Genomic DNA, 16775 nt, shown 5'->3' on the forward strand with positions numbered 1-16775 from the left:
TTGATATCCTTTGTCCCGTGTAAGTGACTGGTCTCAGGTCCATTGGCCTTAGTTCTTCCTTTATTTCTTTCAGGAACTTCTCTTCCCACACCTTTTTCTGTACTATCGTGATGGGAGCTCCGGAGTCAGCTACGATGTCGACCTTCACGCCTCCTATGCTCATGTTGAGTATTGGTTTGTTGGACCCCTTGCAATCCACGTCCAGGATTTGGTCGTCTGTGTATAAGACTTCTTCCAGGTACTCTTCATCCGCCTGTGCTTCTTCCTCCTCCGGGCTGCCCTGGTCTATATACTTGACTGCTGCTCCCTTGGGCTTCCGCCTGCACACCCTTTCATAGTGTCCAAACACGTTGCAGAACGTACATTTCACTTTAAACGCTGGACACACTCTGTCGTTGCCTAGGTGTGATGTGCTTCCGCACCTGTAACAACATGTCCGTCACTCTCCACTTGCCTTCTGCGCCGCACCAGTATTCTGTGGGCCTCGCTTGGTGTACTGGTACCTAGGTGATCCCTGTTGCTTGGTTTTGTCACTCTTGTTGTGCACCATCACTCTACACACTGTTTGAGTGCCCCCAGTCTCCTTCCTGGCTGCTTGCGTACATCTTTTAGACAGCTCCGCTTTCTTGACCAAGGCCCAAACTTCTTTGAGGGGGGCGTCGCCGTTCACCCACAACTTCTCCTGTATCGTCGTGTTGGACGTGTGCATGATAATCTGGTCCCTTACCAACTCGTCGTGCAGGGTGCCAAATTTGCAGGTTAAGGCCAGTTTTTGTAATGCCGCGACGTACTCGTCTATGGTCTCTCCGCTTTCCTGCTTTCTTTGGAAGAAATTGCACCGATCAATGGCCACACACACCACCGGCCTGTAGTGCGTGTCCAAGTCCTCTATCGCATGTCTGAACACATCCGTGTCTGTGGGATCTCTCGTGGCTTTCGCCAAATTGTCAAACACCCTTAAGCCCTCTGGTCCTAGATTGTGGAGGAGAATTTTTCTTCTCCTCGGGCTGGAGTATTCCGCTTCACTCTCTTCCTCCAAAGCCTCTAAGTAGTTCAAGAAATATCTCTTCCAGTCCTCCCACGGCATCGTGGGTTCACCTCTCTTCGGGAGGAAAGGCATCATTTTTGCTAGAGAAGTGGACGGTGTGGCCATCTTTTCATTTCCCCTCGGGGCCTCCTGGGCGGGAACGTTGCGGTTGGGCGGGCTTCCTGGTGCTTGCCTTGCGTCCTTATCGTCCCCTTGGTCTTGTCCGCTATTTACTCCTCCCGCTGCACCCCTGGCATCCAGGGTTGCCTGCTGGCCTGCCTTGTCCCTGCTGCTGGGCTCCTCACCTTGTGCTAGCCGCTCCGCCAGCTTTTCTGCAGCAGTGGTTCAGTGGCCGTCGTTCCTGTGCATCTGCAACCCCCTCCTTCCTTCACTTTGTCTTAGTTTGGGGCTTCCTTCATGTCCCCTCGGGTGCCTTTGCGTCAGTGGCGTGCTAGTGCCTCCTGTGCTGCCCTCATTCCCGGTGTGGCCACCTTTGTGTCACCTGGTGGGCCCTTACTGTGCCTGCACTGCTGTGCACCGGCTTCTTTTGCCGCTTTCCGCCCTCTGCCGCGCTCCAAATCTGGTTTTGGTAGTTCTGTGGTGGCTCGCTCACCTCCTTATTGAAGTTGGCTATATTTGGCCATGTGTAGGGCTCATGCCGGCGTGTGCTCGTTTTCTTCGGTTTTTTTCCGTTTTTTTTTCTTATTTCGCCGTGTCCCGCCTCGTCACCATTGTAGGAGGGGTCGCCGTGAATAACAATACGATGAGCCACTGGTAAGTATTAGATATAAACTTTAATCATCGGAGCGCCGGAGCAGCGCGTTTGCTATGCAGCCGGGTTGGTGCCTTCTAAAATGGCCGCCTTCCGGTTCCGGTAAACCCCTTCCGGTTCCTCCCTCTCGGAGAACAACTAGACCGTCACTACACAAACCAGTAGTGGGCTCTTGGGGATCAGAGGGAACTGATCACTCAATCTAATCAGCCATCTGGAGCTAAACACAAAAACAATAGGTTAATAACAATTTGTTCAAATGTGCTTTCCTAATAAAAAGACGAGTGGAAAGGGGTAGTGTACAGGATTTTAATAAATCTGAGATAGTGAACTTTGGACTTAATTGTACATGGGAGTGCATTATGACAAGAACTGAAATTACAAATAAATGTGTGTTCAGACTGAATCCATAAAGGTAGACAGCAATGTATTCATGAAGAGTGATGATAACTAGAAAATGTACAAAATATAGACAGGTGCAGCAATTCTATTTCAGAAGCAGAGGGACAGTATGATATTCATTGCTTGGAAACATACAAAAGAAGAGAGCTAGCTATCCCTTGTGGAAATCACTTGTGATCAGATCACCGAAACTGACACTTGCAGTACCCAATGCACTCCCTACCAATAAGTGAATAATTATTCAGCAAAAGAGAAGTTAAGTGTAAGAGTTTTGCACCCATTCTCCTTCTACTACGGGACAAATTGATCCCTCCAACATAAGCTTTCCCTCACTCTGCTTACACATGAAGGAACATTCAGCAAAATGAAAACCCTTTCTGATGGTAAAGTATAAGGGAAGTGAAAAAGTGTATTTAACTAAAACATTTAGTAAAAATATTTTAGTAACATAAGCAAATATATTATTTATTATGCTTTAGTAATTATTAAAAGAGATGTATAGAATAAACTAAAAGTAATTTAATTAGATTTGACTAAAATGTAATTTTAAATTACTTTTATAAACAAAAAAGTTATTAAAATAATGTATCACTAAATCATATATATAATGTATTTTTTAATTTGGTTAAAATAGCTCTAGTTCTAACTATTAAAATATTTAATTTTATTATTTGAAGAATATTTATGTTTAGAATTTTTTAAACATTAAATTATATTTCAAATATTTAATGTAACATTATTTACTAAGAGGCTGTAATTTACGTCTCTATTTCGATTATTTACATTAGATGGGTTTTGTATTACCAGTGGTTGAACATGTGTGGTTTGGTCAGGAATTTACAGCTGTCCCTTTTTGACTGTAGTACTTTAGAAGTGCAGTTTGTGAATACCAATGGGCTTAATCTTTTTTGGGAGAGTGCACACCCCTCCCTAAACCCCTTCACACTCCTCCCTATTCCTCTCCCCACTAGAGCCAATTTCCAGAAACTTCCCTCGGTCCTTCCCACATTTATTATTAAAAGGTATACTTATGTGTGCAGAGACTCTGGAGTTGGGGTGGAGATCTCAGCATAGAAAGAGATAGGAGAAGTGAATGAGGAACCTCCACACATGACTTTGTGAATAGCATATTGCAGTACTACAAAATATATTACAAAATGAACACTATTTGTTTTGTCAAAGAGCCCGAAGGTTCACGTGACTTTTTAACTCACCTATGGAAGGGTTCGTCCTGCCTTTTTTCTTCGAATCCTCATGGTCCACAGAGCACAGACCCTCTTTCTCATTAGCTCTTAATGAAAACACTGAGTTGGCAATCAATGGACCTGTTTTGGACAAAAAATACAACATTGATAACATACTTATAGCGCCCTGCAAAATGACCAAATACACAGTTGAGTTATTACGGAGATAATTTCTGGGGGTGAGCTCTGTGGTAACCTACAGCTCATTTTGTACAGGTCAGGAATGAGACGGGTAGAATTACAAAGGTTGGACAGTGTGAGGCTTGTATGTACAATTAAAGTGTTCTAAAAATGAATGTTGTCTTCAGAATAAATTGCTTAATCTGGGCAGTTATATGTCAAGGAAAGATACTTGACAAAACTAGTCATTACATACCACTCATAAATGTTTATCTGCCTCACCTTAATATGGAAAGTTTAACATATTCCCAACCCCATAGACCCAAGGAGGAGCCAGGGAAGTATTAAATATGAAGAACACAGTGGCTCCCTGGTCTCACTTCCAGAAACTAATTTCAGATAAAAGTAGTGACATCCATTGCTGTGTCCAATGGTATGTATGTTTTCATTTTGATAACAAAAACAAGACCAGAAATTATTATTTTCACCAGGCATATATATATATATGCATTTGTGTGGGAAGCTGGCTCTTTATATGATAGATCAAAATAATATATATCTTGCAACGAGTCCAGGGATTCCTTTATGAGTGAACAGGGGCTTGCTCTAGCAACCCCAACGTAGGGTAGTGTGGGGGTAGGGGGTAGTGTGGTCCTTAGGCTCTTATTACGGGTTTGGCGGTCAGCCCATCGCACTAGGATTGCGGCGGTTGGACAGCCACTGGACCACTGTGGTCTGAGGCCCCTAATATGCTGGTGTTGCCACTGCAGCACCACCAGGGATATTGGGAGTTTACTCACCACCACACTGTTCATGGTGGTGTGCCGCCATGAAACTTATGGTGGTGAGGAAACAAAGTTGGCCCTACAGGGCCCCCTGTTGGCTCTGCACCATGGGGTGTATCCCTGTGTGCATGCACCCCCAGTTCCTGCGGGGCATAGAGTTAGCAGTCCATGCCCTGCAGGAACTGCCTTTGACGCTCCCATTGCGGCACCTTTTTCAAAGGCACCACAGTGGGACCGCCAAAGGACTGCCCGCCAGAGTAAAAATACGTTGCACTCAGGCGGGCGGTCTTTAATAGCTTTGGCATTCTCGGACGCCCTGCTCCGGGACAACAAAGTCATAATAAGGCCCATAGGCTCTTCAGAGAGGAGTGTAAAAGTCGGCTCCGAACGGTTTGATTACTCCGAATGTCGCTCGGAACCGAGTCAGAAAGTCGGAATGGTTTCTGACTATGGTAATCGGTTGGTGTGAGAAAGTGGCTCTATATATACTGGACCAGAATAAGGTACAGTGTGTATAGAGTCCGCAAACCCCAGAAGTATAACAGAGGTTAGCTTGATCGAGCAGTAAGGCAGTACCAGAGGACAGTGTAAAGCATTTGTTGTATACAGCAAAAGATTTCACACACTCAAAGACTGAACTCCAGGCCAATTGATTCTATTTCAAAGATATCGTTGTTTTATTTCTAAATATACTGTTCTGAAAATGAGAGGTCTCAGATGAGTACTTTGCAGAGAGGCAATAAACTTTGTAAACACAATAGGTACAGGGGTTGCAGTAGGCAACACAATTCTACACACAATTTAGCATTGAGCTCAATGGATTTTCTTATATAAACACAGTTGTTTACTTTGTAGATTACTTTGGTAGTTCCAGAACTGGCTCCTAGATTCAGTCCTGGGGTCTAAGCTGAAAACAGTTTAGAAAAACGTTTTAGGTATTGTAGTGATTTTCCAGGAATATAAAGCTATTTAAAAAGTTCACACTTAGAAACTTTTCAACAGCAATCTGGCAATGTTATCCAATGGGAGAAAATTCAGGTTGCAGGTAAAGTACAATCTTGTTACTTGGGTAATCCAGTACTGGACTCCTGGGTCCAGCACTGGGGTCTCAACTTAAAACAGGTAAGTCATTTCATTTCAGTATTTCGTATGATTTTTAAAGAATATTTCAAGTTTTTAAAAGTAGACAGAAGAAATTTCATAGAAAAGCAGACAATGGATTCCTATGGAGAAAATTCAGGTTACTAGTAAACCCGATAAGGATTACTTTTGCAGTTCAGTACTGGGCTACAAGGTACAGTACTAGCTTCTCTCCTGATTGCAGGTGAGTACTTCGGAATTCGATTGATTTTATATGAATATTTTAAGTTTCCAAAACTTCACACTTAGAATATTTTTTGAGTCAAACCAGTCAATGTTATCCAATGGCAGGTAAGTGAGTAACCGGTTTCCAGGTGAGTACTCGACTGGTGAAGTTAAGGTTCTGGGCATAGACTCAGGGGTCCCCCAGGGTCAGGTAGGTACATTTGGTTCACCCTCAGCGGCACAGGGACGGCCGGGTGCAGAGGTAGTTAGGCCCAATGTTATCCAATGGGGGGCAGGGGGCCTCCGGTTGGTGGCTGCTGGCTAGCAGGCCACGCGGGTGTGGGAGCTGGGCTCCTGGTCACTAGCTCAGGGCAAATGGGGAAGTAGGATAGGGTGCAGGTTGCCCTGCCAGGGGCACTCGGGCAGCTGGGTGCAGGGTGCTTTTGAGCCGTCGGGCGCTCAATGTTATTCAATGAGGAACTTGAAAAGGGAACAAAGGCTGCAGGCTCGGGGACGGAGGATCTTCTGGAACGACCAACACTTCGAGGGGTAAGTTGGGATCTTGGAGGATAGGCAGGCGCCCAGGAGTTGGGCACAGGGGGCCGTGGGGCGCCGGGTGCAGGGGTGTCTTTTGAGGTCGGGAAATCTTACCCCCTGCTGGTCTCGGTCAGAGGGGTCCTTTGTCCTGAGGCTGCAGGCGGCGTCAGGGTCGTCGAGGAGGGTCTTTGGGCACCGGACTTCGGGTCCCAGTCGCCGGGGGGACGTCCTCGTGGTCCTGGATCACTCGGGCATGGGCCGGGCTCGGCGGGTGCAGAGTGGGTTGGTCCGGAGCTTCCTGGCAGGCACCAGGGGGGTTATTGCAGCAGAGCCTCTGCTGATGGGAGTCCCAGGCTTTGAGAGGGTCAAGGCAGACAGGTCCTCTGGGTGTCCCAAGGTTGCTGTCCGCAGGAGTCGCTGGGATTAGGCAGGAGCATGTTCCAGGATCGACAGGCCAGTTGTTGGCAGCTGCGCGGCGGGTCTTCTTCTTCTTGATCTTCTTTCTTCTTTTCTTATCAGGATCTGAGGAAGAAAGGTTCAGGGAGCCCCTAAATACTGAATTTAGGGGTGTTACAGGTAGGGCAAGGGCAGGGACCAACAGGTCCCTGTCCTAGGGTGGGTACACCCCCTAGCCTGCTCTTCTCCTTTGGGAGGGGGGCAGGAGCCTAGCTGTGATTGGGCAAGGCTCCCCATCTTCAAGATGGCCGGAGCCCCAGGTCGTGCTTCACCTCGTCTCCCCCACCTGAGGGGTGGGGTTGGCACAGGCTGGCCCCCTTCCTGACGTAGTTTTCCCGCCAGTATTCTCGCCAGAGTGGGGGTCAGGACTGGTGGGGGCCAGATGCTGGGTACAGCAAATGGTCTGGAGAAGCTCACAGAGGCGGCATGCCTTTGAAGTTTCCCCCTGCCCATCCTGGGGGAGGAGACCTAGCACCTCGCCCAGGATGTGCATTGTTGCAGGCCCAGGAGAGCGGGGGCTCTCCACCAAGGGGTCCAGCAACATGTCTGCTGTGTGGCAGCCTAGGCAGCCTCTCAGTCCAGACGTTGATTGTAGGTTAGGTTTCAGGGGGCATCTCTAAGATGCCCTCTGGTGCATTTTGCATTAAATCCCACACTGGCATCAGTGCGGGTTTAATGTGCTGAGAAGTTTGGTACCAAAATTGTCAGTCTTCAGTGTAGCCATTATGGTGCTGTGGAGTTCGTAATGACAACCTCCCAGCACCATATTCTCTTAATGGCATCACTGCACTTACAGTGCCCAGGAATGGCCCGGGGCACTGTAGGGGCACAGGGTTCATGCACCTGTGTCCACACCTCTGGCATAGGGCACCCAGCTAGAGGGGTGACTGAAATATGCCAGGGGAGTGGGTTCTGTGGGCATGGCACACAGGGATATGTGCCATGTCGACTCTTTATTTAGTCCTGTACTTAGACACTCAGCCTGCAAAGGCAGTGTGTGGGCGTCAGGGTACAGGGCCCCTGAGGGTGGCACAATAAATGCTGCAGTCCTCAGGGGCCTTCTCTGGTCACCATGCCCTGGGTACCTATGGTTCCATTTACTAGGGGCTGACAGGTGGCCAGAGATGCCAATTGGGTTTTAGTTTCAACACAGTTTTAGGGAAGGAACACAGGCCCTGGGTACCTGGTTGGCAGGAACCCAGGGCACACTCAGTCAAAGCACATCAGCAGTTCAGAAAAAAGTGGGGGCATTACAATGCAAGAAAGATGGCACTTTCTCACAGTTGGTCGGAAGGCTTTCCGGATTGGCCGTAAAGACGGGTTCCAAATCAGATTTGGACGAACCAAATGCCATTCAGAGCCTTTTTTCCGACCGACATCATAATCAGCCCTTAAATCTAAATACTGTGTGGAAAAAGCAATTACCCAAATTATAAGGAACTAAAGCGGTATGTTCATCTGGAGGGAAATCTCACCAGCCAGATAACTGGGAACAAAGAGCCAGCCGTAACACGTTTGTGTTATGCGATGCTAGCGATGTCCATCAAACATTGTTGGCTGTGTGGGAGACTTAGTAACAGTAGTCGTTACTCAGCTTTCTCTAACTGCAATACTAAATATGCATACCCTTCTGTCTAGGAGAAACCATGTAAAATGTTAAACAACGCATTTGTCAAGATCAAAGCTGCATCCTATGTGGAGTTACTATAGTCCCCATCATGGAACACTTTGCCACTCACCAGCACACTGCAGAAGGCATCAGATAGAAGTGGTTGAGGTTGTTAAAATTTAAGAGGAGGTAATTGTAATAATGTATTATCCACACACAAATGTAAGTGAACAAATAGATTCAGTACAACACAAAGTTGACTCAAGGTGTATGAACAGATTCAATACTGCATAAACTGTGCTAAAGGAGCCTTCAGATCTCAGGAACATGGCCCTACATGGACTATTGAACCATCGTGGTTCTTCATGACATTCTATATGTGTATGATTCTGATCAAACTGTGCATTTTATTTTGAACTTTGGTAACAACAAAGCTGGCAAGACAGTTAAAGCTCTCCCTAGGCCATGCCTACACACTATTTACAGAGAAGGCTTTATTCTAACTATTTGCTGTGAGTACTATCATTCTTTCGGTTACTCACCTTTCACTGATAATGTGGTCTGGAACTGAAGGCCCCTTCTGTTTCTTTATATAGGCAACATCAGCATTGGGTCCTGATGATACCAGGGAATTTTGGCCGCTAGCAGACTAATTTCCCCAACCAAGATTCAGAAAGACTTTTGAGATTTTCTTGTTGGATTTCATACTTCATCCTCACATTTAATGCTTTATCACTTTTCACTAAGCACTGGGCTATCTGCACTATATTCTGCATATAAACAGAACGTGTGCCAAATTAATATATTGATGTTGAGAATTTTTTTTAAAGGGGTCTTGTTTTTGTTACTGAAATTAGAACACATGCCTACCTTTGAAGGGGAGTGGTCCTGGCTACTTATGGAAAGTATTTTCTGGAAGTGAGATCCAGACAGCCACTATGTTCATTGCATTTATCAACATATTGACATGTGTCCTCACTTGCTATTGAGGTGCTAGAACATGCAATATCACACTGTGGCCATCCATATATTGCAGTGGCACCGACATGATGAAAGTTACTTTGCATGACAGGGGTATGCTCAGACATGGGTCCCTTGCTCTCTGTGCACTTGAACCAAGTTACGCCGAACTTAAAAACCCAATCAGGGCAAAACTAGTCTTGAGGTTCATTCTGACTGCTCCTATTGGAGAAGGGGCAAGGCTGATTTGCATATAGCTGGGTTCAAGCTGGTGTGACGGTAGGCAAAAGAACAATGAGTTGGAAGGCTACCTGAGTGACTTCAAGTGATACGACTTATTGCAATAAATCATCCCATCACCTTTTGTGTGTTTGATGTAATGCCCTAAGTGGTCAAGGGTATGCCCAGACATGGGTTGTGTGCTCACTGTGCCACTGGAACCAATCTACACCCAACTGAAGAGCCTTTATGAGAGTGAAACTGGACTTGGGTTGTTTGTGTTCCGGTTTAGGGAGGATGTGGCCTGTAAGTTCGGGCTGCACTGTTCCTACAGGATCAGGGTCACAACTGACTTGCCTATGGTCGGGCCGAAGCAGAGGTGGCATAGTGGGCGAAATATTAACTGGTTGGATTGCTACCCCAAGGGTTTGCCATTGGCAAGCATTTCTCCTTTCACCTTCTGTGTTTGATACAATTCATCTATAAAACAGGTGAAACAGGGTGCACCTTTTAATGGGTAAAGCTGGAGGCAGCACAAGGATGTGGCAAACTGGGAATTCTTAATACATAATGAGAAATGTGGATCTTATTTGAGTTTTGTAGGTGATTAAATGATGACAAGTACAGGTTGTAATAGTAATTCCCCTGTAATTTATTAAGATTGACTGAGTTGGATTTATACCCAACCCACTCAATAAAAAATCTATAGGTAATTTGACTCCATGTCTCATCAAACAGGCTTTCGTCCTGGTTTTTCGCACTACATCCATCCTTATAGGTGCCTCTGATGAATTACAAAGGAACCTAGACACTGCCATCTTAATGTTGTTTGATCTCTCTTCAGCCTTTGACACAGTTGTCTACTCTACTCTTGCTTCTTAGATAAAAGAAGTGGGAGTGTGAGGCCCTACTCCTAAATGGATTATATATTTCCTGGCAGGTCGATATCAGGCAGTCTCCATGCCATCTTTCCGGTCTAGCTTGAAAATAATCAGTGTTGGTTCCCACAAGGAGACAATTTTACTCCCATCCCCTTTCATCTGTGAACCCATCATTTCTTCTCCTATGTTGAAGACACCCAATTTAATGATTAAAGTAGACAATGATATAAAATCTCTGCAATCCTTTTTTAAATAGTGCATGCCCATCATTGTGTGCTAGAAGAATTACAACTCTTTGAGACATAACTCTTCTAAGATAGAAATCTTAGTTCTCTGGGAAAGCATCATCTGGAATGCCAGCGGGTGGCCGGAGGACTCGTATCTGCGCCCTCCCCAGCTTCCTCAGCTTAGAATCTTGGAATTATCTTTGATTGAAACCTCTTGTTTACAGAGCATAGTTCAAAAACTGATTCCAGAAGAAGTGTGGCTCCTCATCCGAATGGAATATAGCAAATGATCAATCAAGCTACTATTGTGGTCAGGTTGGACTAGTGTCATCCAGTTTTCCTTGATCTTACCAGAAAACGAGTCCACTGCATTCAACTCATTAAAAATGTGGTGACATCTCTACTTCTGGAGATTATACAGTTCTGTTGTGGCTTACCACTCAAAACAATATGTGGTTCAAAGCTCTCTGTTTTTGCCATAAAGCATTGCATGATTCGGACCTTGACACACTCGGAATCTGTTCAAGAGGTACATGCCACCAAGAACCATAAGTCCTGCTACCAATAAACTTCAATGTATCCCCTATCCAAGCAGAATGGCAGAATGATACTTGGCTGTCATGCTTTTAGTTATCTGCCAACCTCTGCATGACAAGCTTTCATCTCCCCTTTAGGAAAACTAAGGTAAAACCCATCTATTTACTTTGGTTGTTTTGTTTCCTTTCCCTTTTTTGATAATTACTGTATTCTTAGACCAGGTCATCCTTTTCAGGGTAATAGTTGTATTACATTACTTCTAACTTAAGCATCCTATCTCACAAAACTGCCACCAAATCAATTCAGTGGTCTTTCAATATTCTTGCATGGGACAATTTAATAAATCTGTACTAGTATGCGACATAGGACACACTGTAATAACCTGTAATGCACCATTTATTTTAATGAGGATGAACCGGCATGTAACTCAGGGCAAAATAAACGCTTATACCTGAAATGTGTAACTAGTTAGGTGATGGAAATGCAATCGTGTTTGTGCTGTGTGTAGTGGAATATTTTTTCAAAACAATGTAAAGTAACATTCTGTTTTTATTCTTTACAATTGCTATTTCTACATTTTGGAGATCAATGGACAGTGGCCCTTGTTCGATCATACAAACTGCACCTCTCCCGGTGCACCAAGTTAAAGACCGCAATTCTCTTAGTCTACTGATCAGTACAGTTACTTGCGATCAAATAAATAAAAACTGAGGTAAGGCGGACACCATGACACTCTTTCTATAAGTTGCTTCGATAGGCTGTCAGAATCAAAAGCCCTACCTCCAGTGTTCATTCACCATTCTTCACAAGGCAGTTGCAATGACCATTTATATGAAGGCCAGAACATGTAAAATGGGAGTTATACTTGTTCTGTAATGCCACCCACAGCATGCATGCATACATACATTTTTATTTAAAATCCTATATCTTACAAGAACTGAAGGCATGAAAGGGTCGGTTACAATTTTCACATACACATTCTTTCATTGAGATCAAAGATTGCAAAACACAGTACTATCTGAAGGTTCTGGCTCTAAAGCAGTTCTACAGTTTCATACATTTCTTAATCTTAAAAGCAGACAAAAAGTAACTTCACCAAGAGAGTTGAAGGCTTGCTGAATTTCTTTCATTACATTCTTGTAAAGGTCTTGCTGCCAGTGGTGTAAAAGTCTCCACTCCTCTTCGGAAAAACAGGAAACAATGTCACAAAATGTGAGTGGTGCCTGTAACAGAAAGTGTTGCACTATAGATTTATCAACTTAATGATGAGAAATTCATGTGGACAAAATACTCATGCAATTGAGAACTTTATTTGTGTTTGCTCCTAGAGGTATTCATGCTATCGCCATGTGGTTGCAAACATGACAAAGGGGGATGTTTTTATAAACCAATAATTGTAATATTTTTTATCCAGTTTCATTTAAAGGATTTTGTGGTACGGTATTTAGAAAAAATAGATATAATAACAAATGCCAGCAACAAACACCATCATATAAGTACATCATTATTGGATTGTATGGCAAGGCCCGGAGGCCAATATTATGCATTATCCTTTATTTCTCTTAAACACAGCAGCAACATCAAAACTAGAACTAGAACACAATAGAACACTGAACACGCATATAACGCAGGAACAGTCAGCCATCTTCCTCCTTTGTTGCTGATCAAGCACAGATAAGTAGATTCATATCTAATGGACGTGGTGTTTGTATGAGGTATGGTTTGGATTGATTATTGACATTTATTTTGCCGATAATTGATTTTGGGATATGTGTGAAAAAAATGATTAATGGTTTGAAGTGTTCCAGGAATGAATTGCCTTTTTTAATTGAAAAACGAGGTTGAACAACTTTAAATATGTTGGTTTAAAACATGATGTGTTTTTGGTGGCGTTAGTTTGGAGCGGTAGCCCGTCATTAGGATTTTAGGAGGTTAAGATCGCTTTTACAGTTGCTGTTGATTTTATTAAATCATGCGCGGACTTGGGCATTTGAAGTTGTTGTCGTGCACATGGGGAGTTTAGCGCAGTGCAATAGAAGCACTGGAGCGGTTGTCAGCATTCTGTTGCTGACGACCGGCAAGCGCTTGAGCGTGGCTGCATCAGCTTGCATCTCCAGTATTGTGGAGCGCGAGGGATGAGTAGGGAAAGACTAAAATTGGTACTGTGAGGCCGCCAAACTCACGCAATGTACGGCGGTCATTTTGAAGGATTGGGATAAGAATAAAAGAGGAGAATAGGCATTGAGACAGCCATATATTGGAAAAAGAAAACAATCGGAAACTGAGTGAATGCTTGACAGTTTCGGTCTGGGGTTAACAGCGCAGGTAGAGTTAAGCGCAGGGTGAATACATTTGGAAATTGTTTAGAGAAAGTTGTTTAAGGCATATTTACAGGGTTTATATCTTAATTTTATAGAGAGTTAGTTAGTTTGGTAGTTTTTGGTAGGAGTAAATTGTTATAAGATGGAAAAAAGTGAGGGATCAGGTTTGAGGAAAGGATGAAGGTGTATATGGGTAAAATGTTTTGAGAAATGTTGGCTTCAATTGATAGGAAGACAGAGAGTACTGTAGAGTAATGTTTGAAAGCTAAAGACTCTAGAAAGAGGTCTGGTGAGGATGAAAGTTTTTGGACAACAGTGGAAGTGGAGGTTGTAGCCGGTGGATCAGGTCAAGAAGGTGTCAAAGGGTCACAAAAAAAGAAGGAATGTAGAAAGAAAGAAGATGAACAAGGTAGCTGAACGTAAGGTGCAGGAAATTGATGTTGCTATAAAGGCAAAGAGTGGCGCTATAAAGGCACAAAAGAGAAGCCATAGTGTTGTGGCATGCGACACATCTTCTGCCAGTGGGGATGTAGAGTTAACCTGCTCTACAAGCTTTGATGACTCTGATGAGGAGGCTCCCAGTAAAAGGAGAAAAATTGCAGATAGAAAATTTAAGCTGGAGATTTCAGATTTTGTGGATCCTCAAAAAGATATTCGAAAGGTTTTTGGTACGGCCGGGAGAATGTGGTAGTCGATTCCCTGGCCGTGGTCAAGGAACTACCAGAGGTTCATTTGGTAGATGATTTAGACCTTATGGATCAGGATTCAGTTATGGTTTCAAAAGATCGGAGCAGGGTAGTTTCTACCCACAGAGGCAAAGGTCGAAGTCTCGTGGAATGCGAGCGGAAAGAAGAAAAAGAGGTTCATCAGGTAAGATGTTTAATTTACCCTATTTTTATCCATGTAAAATTGGGCGGCTAAACAGCCCAGTTTGTTTCAACGTGGAAGGAAATAAGTCAGGATCGGTGGGTCTTGGAAACAGTGGCAGGTTACCGTATAGATTTTTGGGGAATTCCAGTTCAAGAAAGATGTCCTGCTGTATTAAGATTCACAAGAGATCTGGAGGAACTGGTTACAAAGGAGGTAGAGGCACTGGCAGTAAAAGGGGCAATAGAGGTTGAGAAGGAATTACCAGGTTGTTTTGTGAGCAATATATTTTTGGTGGAGAAAAAGGACAAGGGCATGAGACCAGCTAACAATCCCAGAGAGTTGAATGATTGGGTGTGTTACAATCATTTAAAAATTGAGAGAATCCATATGTTGAGGGACTTGTTAAGGAAAGGGGATTGGTTGACCCATTTGGATTTGAAAGATGCTTATCTGACTGTTCCAGTGTCTTTAATTCAGGTGGAAAGGAGTTCGTTGGAGGTTCAAAAGTCTCCCGTTTGGGTTGACGTCAGCTCCTTGGTGCTTTTCGAAAGTAATGAGGCCAGTTGTAGCAATGTTGAGGTCCAGGGGAAAACGACTGATTGCTTACCTGGATGTCAATCTTATAATGGCAGAGGAGAAAAGTTTGGCAAGAGAGTAAACAGAGTTTTCAATGAGATTTCTGGAGGACCTAGGTTTTGTTGTAAACATAGAGAAGTCATGTGTAGAGTCAGAGCAGGTGATGCCGTTTTTAGGTTTTCAGATTCAGACATTGGAATGTGTGTTGAAATTACCAATGGAGAAGGTGAACAAGATTCGGAAGGAAGTAAATAGAGTGAAGTGTGCGAAATGGATCAATTGGAAAGATTGCTGGGTCTGTTTTCAGCGTCTATTCAAGCGATTTTTCCAGCTCCTCTTCATTACAGAGCATTGCAGAGGTTGAAGGCATTTCATTTGAGGCAGTTGGGTTGGTGGTTGATAAGTCTGGAAGCGTGGAATGGAAGAGCAATATTTGGAGAGATTCCAGCGGTGGAGATAGAGTCGGATGCAAGTCTGTTTGGTTGGGGAGCAAAGTGTGGGACACTGTCAACGGGGGGACAGTTGTCCATGGAGGAGAGGGAGCTTCACATAAATTGTCTGGATCTCCTGGCAGGATCGTTTGCGGTCAAGAGTTTCATGAAGGATCAGGTAAAATGTTGTGTTCTACTGAAGATAGGACAATATTTCGGCAGTGTGATATGTGAACTAGTTGGGGGGTCCTCGGTCAAGGGGCTTAGGGGAATTGGCAAAGGAGTTTTTAGAAGTTTTCTTTGGAAAACGAGATTATAGTACAGGCTCAGTATATTCCAGGGTTGAGCAACACGGAAGCGGATTGGAATTCAAGGTATCTCAAAAATGTGAGCAATTGGAGATTGGACAGGGGAGTTTTCCTGAGGTTACTGCAGAGGTGGGGTCCTCTGTAGGTGGATTTATTTACAGACCGACTGAATGCACAGTTGCTGGATTTTTACAGTTGGAGGCCTGCTCCAAAAGCAAAGGGGAGAGATGCTTTCCTTCAGGAGTGGAGAGTGGGGAAACTTTATGCATTTGCAGCATTCCCAATGATTCAGAGATTGTTGACAAAAGTGAGGAAAGAGAGGGCAAAGTTTATTTCGATAACTCTGTTTTAAAGGCACTGGTGTGGTTCGCAGATGTGATGAGTTTGTTGACAGAGGATCCTGTTTTGTAGCCAATTTTCCCAAAGGTTCTGTTGGATGTGCAGGGGGACATACACAAGCTGGTGATGACGGCCATTTGAGGCATATAGCTTGACTTATTTCAGGAGAGTTTGGCAAGTATGTGGATTATCAAAGGAGGCTTCGGATCTCATCGCAAGTTTGTGAGCTTCAGGCACAACAAGGGTCTATAGGTCAGCTTGGAGGAAATTATGTAGTTGGTGTGTTGAGAGGGGTTTGGATCCTGTATCAGCAACTTTAGTGGAGATTGTGAATGTATTTATCGGTTCTGTATAAAGGTGGCTTGGCTTACAATTCAGTGAATTTGAGCAGGTCTGCAATTTCAGCTGGGCAGGGTTTGGTTGATGGTGTGCCCGTGGGTCAACATGCTTTAGTTAAAAGGTTGGTTAAAAGTGTTCGGTTGGAGTAACTGCCTAGGGCCAAGTATGCTGTTCTTTGGGATGTTCCATTCATTCTAAAGGAATTGGACATTTGGGGTCCAAATGCGGCCTTGAGTCTTAAGTTATTGTCTTGGAAATTGGCAGTGCTTGTGTGTTTGCTCTCTTTTGGGAGGGTTTCGGATATTAGAGCTTTGGAAGTGAATTCTAGGAGTTACCAACCTGAGGGTGTGTGTTGTGTTTTAAATTGCGTAAAAGGACGAAGACTATGTCTAGGACTATTTATTATCCTCTTATGCAGGGGCATAGTAATTTGTGTGTGGTTTGTTGTTTGAGGGAGTATGAATTGAGAACAGTTGGTTTAAGGGAGTGTGGTTGTTCTCTTGTTGATTT

The 16775-nt window shown here is 44.1% G+C and overlaps 1 protein-coding gene across 3 annotated transcripts in view; it reads right to left on the bottom strand.

Moving 5' to 3' along the window:
- The window catches only part of LOC144823664 (uncharacterized), a 130551-nt gene that overhangs the window by 87704 nt on the left and 26072 nt on the right, over nt 1-16775 (bottom strand). For all 3 annotated transcript variants that reach the window (XM_078682375.1, XM_078682392.1, XM_078682382.1), the window contains exons 3-4: nt 12178-12304; nt 3416-3526 (exon numbers count right to left, since the gene is read on the bottom strand). In XM_078682375.1, the coding sequence (XP_078538501.1) occupies nt 3416-3526; nt 12178-12304 (238 nt within the window). The remainder of the gene's footprint in view (nt 1-3415; nt 3527-12177; nt 12305-16775) is intronic.

This window comes from Lissotriton helveticus, chromosome 1_1 (assembly GCF_964261635.1).
Source record: "Lissotriton helveticus chromosome 1_1, aLisHel1.1, whole genome shotgun sequence".
NCBI lineage: Eukaryota > Metazoa > Chordata > Amphibia > Caudata > Salamandridae > Lissotriton > Lissotriton helveticus.